Source organism: Athene cunicularia (assembly GCF_003259725.1).
Source record: "Athene cunicularia isolate RWA chromosome 1 unlocalized genomic scaffold, athCun1 chr1_part2, whole genome shotgun sequence".
In the NCBI taxonomy this organism is placed as follows: Eukaryota; Metazoa; Chordata; class Aves; order Strigiformes; family Strigidae; genus Athene; species Athene cunicularia.
The window spans coordinates 18,284,589-18,287,272 of NW_020799092.1; the positions used below are offsets into that span (position 1 = coordinate 18,284,589).

Consider the following 2,684-nt stretch of genomic DNA (forward strand, 5'->3'; position numbering starts at 1 on the left):
CACCCCCCCGTAATCTTTCTTCTCTTGGTCATTCTGTAAAGTGTCTGTGTGTACGTCACTGTCTCTACTAAACAGTGAAAACAAGTCTTGTCACTTAAGCAAAAGCCTAGTTTCTAGTTAGGTTTTGGCTAAGTAAAGCCAACGTTTTCAAGTTAGACTGGTAAACAACATGTCAAGTGAAATACACTTGCATAGTCTTTCCCTTCAAATATAGCACTGAAATCATAGAGTGGGGAACCCATGCAAATAGCTAAAGTGCACTGGTGTGGATGTAACACATAACAGAAGAACACCAAAGGACATGTACATATTTCTCACATAATAAAGTCAACAAATACCAACTGGTAATTCAAAATAGCTGTTAGTGCTGTGTGCTGACTGAATAATCTGGAAAAGGTTGGTCCTTGGGAAAGAAACTGTCAGGGAGCAGCAGGCCCTGAAGCATTTGTGAAGCCCTTGGCCTGCCTGCAGATCACTTCCTAAGAACCAGGCCAGTGGGCTGCTGCTGGGTAAGGATGGCACGCTCTTCCCTAACAAAGGTGCAGGTTTTCTGGTAGTCACATTGATGTTTCAGAGGTGCATGTGTGTCTCTTTTTTTTTTTTTTTAAACATAGGTGGCTCACATGACAAAAAGTGAAATCTGTCTTCAGGACACTGCATTTATCGGGCCAGGACTTCTGTTTTTGGACCAGTACTTCAACAGTTTTATTGATGAATATATTGTTCTATGGATAGCATTGGTAAGCATTTTGTTTTATACTTTTCATTTGGAGCGTACTTAAAGGAATGGATTGAGACGTGTCCCTGTCATTCTGCTCTGCCATTTCTGACTTGCTGAGTTTTCAGCTGTCCCTGCAGAGCGAGTGCCCAGGTACCATGTAGACACATATTCTAGGAGGTGACTTTCTTTCCTTGGAAAGTAAATTTACAGAGCTCTCTGCTTATGCTTTAGTCCAGGTGTTTTGTTTAAAGTTATTCTGTGAACTGCAGACTAACAGTCTTTGTTTATCAGAGTTTTTAAGTGTTTAGTGCTGTTTGTTTTTTGGGGTTTTGGGTAGGGGTTTTTTTCTGAACTAGACCACTCTATATCTTAAAATGCTTGTTAAACTTGTCATTGGATAGACTGTGATTAAAAGTATAGCTGAATTTATAGTAGGCACAATTTACAAATTTTTTTTAACCTGTTCTGTTTTGTTCTTTTGAAGTTCATATCCTTGTTTGATATGCTGAGATATGCCACTGGTGTATGCCTACAGATTGCTGCTCATCTTCATATACATGTCTTCAGAATTTCATCTCATCAAGCTCCTGAACAGGTTCAAAACCATAATGACTGATTAAATAGGTCAAGGACAAGAGAAGAAGCAGTTAGGGGAATGTTGAATGAAGCAGCCTCTCTTTTTGGGAAGACAGATTAAGCTTTTCAAGAAAATAGTTTTATGAGAACACTCCTCTATCCCAGAGATTACCAGATGTTAGAATTACTAAATACAAAGTCCTGCAGCTTCTGTTGTGATCAGCCCTTTTGAACCAGGATGTGTTTGCCACAGTGTCCTAAACATTGCAGCTGTTATTTCATACCATGAATACACCATCTGAACCTTTTGCCATTTCCTGTTAGGTAACCTTAACTCTGTACTTCTGGTCTGGTGAATGTAGACTGCAAACCAAGGTGCTACCAACCAGAACTGGAAGAGGGATTTCACTTTTTCCCTAGACTAAGTGACTAATCTTTTACATTAGCTTCTAAAGTCTTCTTGGAACAGCTATGAAGTGGTAGTCAGAGGTACTGATTAGTACACCACTGCATTATTAAGACTGGTAAAATGAGGCATCCATGAGGTAAAACTACTCATTAATGGTGTTTCGAAAGAACAAGTTACTGGATCAGTAGGATGAAGGAGGTATAGGTCAGGAAGATTTTCTTCTATTTCAAAATACTGTTATGAGTGCCTTTAGGATTCATGCATTCTCTAGTATCTACGTACATAACCTACTGTTACTACATACAATTGTAGCTTGTATTTTCTTTTAAGGACAGTTTCTGGTTTAGTGGTTATAATAAGGTTTGCCTCATTGTACTCCATTATCTACACTATAGGTAGTTGTGTACTTTGAGGACACCAGCTTTACCTACCCTAACTTGTATCTGTGAAACTGCACAAGTGAATGACAAAATTCATCGATAAACTTAAATGACTGTGACTGTTTGACTGTGACAATGGAACCCACCCATATGTAATTCCCTCTGAAGTATATTTGCTATCTCTGTGTTCATCTACCTTATCTGATTTGTCTTGTAACTATCACTGTACTTTATTCAAACAAAACTGCACAGAACTAAAACCTAACGTATAGTGAAACTCTCCAAAAGAGGAAATTGGGCCCACTATCAGCCTTTCTCTTTAAGGAACGACCCCCTGGCTAACGGGCTGTTGCTGTCATTAGAGAAAAGCAGAATGAAAGTAGCTTATTATCTGTATGAGCAAATCAGAACTTGAACACAAACCCTGTAAGCTTAAGCTCCTTTAAAGAGGTACTATTTGAATATGATTTTTGTAAAAAGCTGTTGAATGTAAGTGTTCGTTACCATTTTCAGATGCTGATATCTAGCTGAGCTGTGAGTTCATGAAGTCCTTCCTGAACTGTACAATAAAGAATGCTATGGTTTGTTTTAAAAATAA

At 38.5% G+C, this 2,684-nt stretch overlaps 1 protein-coding gene across 1 annotated transcript in view; it reads left to right on the top strand.

The window, feature by feature from the left end:
• The window catches only part of CHPT1 (choline phosphotransferase 1), a 12,471-nt gene extending 9,787 nt beyond the window's left edge, over positions 1 to 2,684 (top strand). Inside the window, exons 7-8 of the mRNA XM_026863889.1 lie at positions 615 to 740; positions 1,206 to 2,684. Of these exons, the coding sequence (XP_026719690.1) occupies positions 615 to 740; positions 1,206 to 1,337 (258 nt within the window). The 3' untranslated portion in view covers positions 1,338 to 2,684. The remainder of the gene's footprint in view (positions 1 to 614; positions 741 to 1,205) is intronic.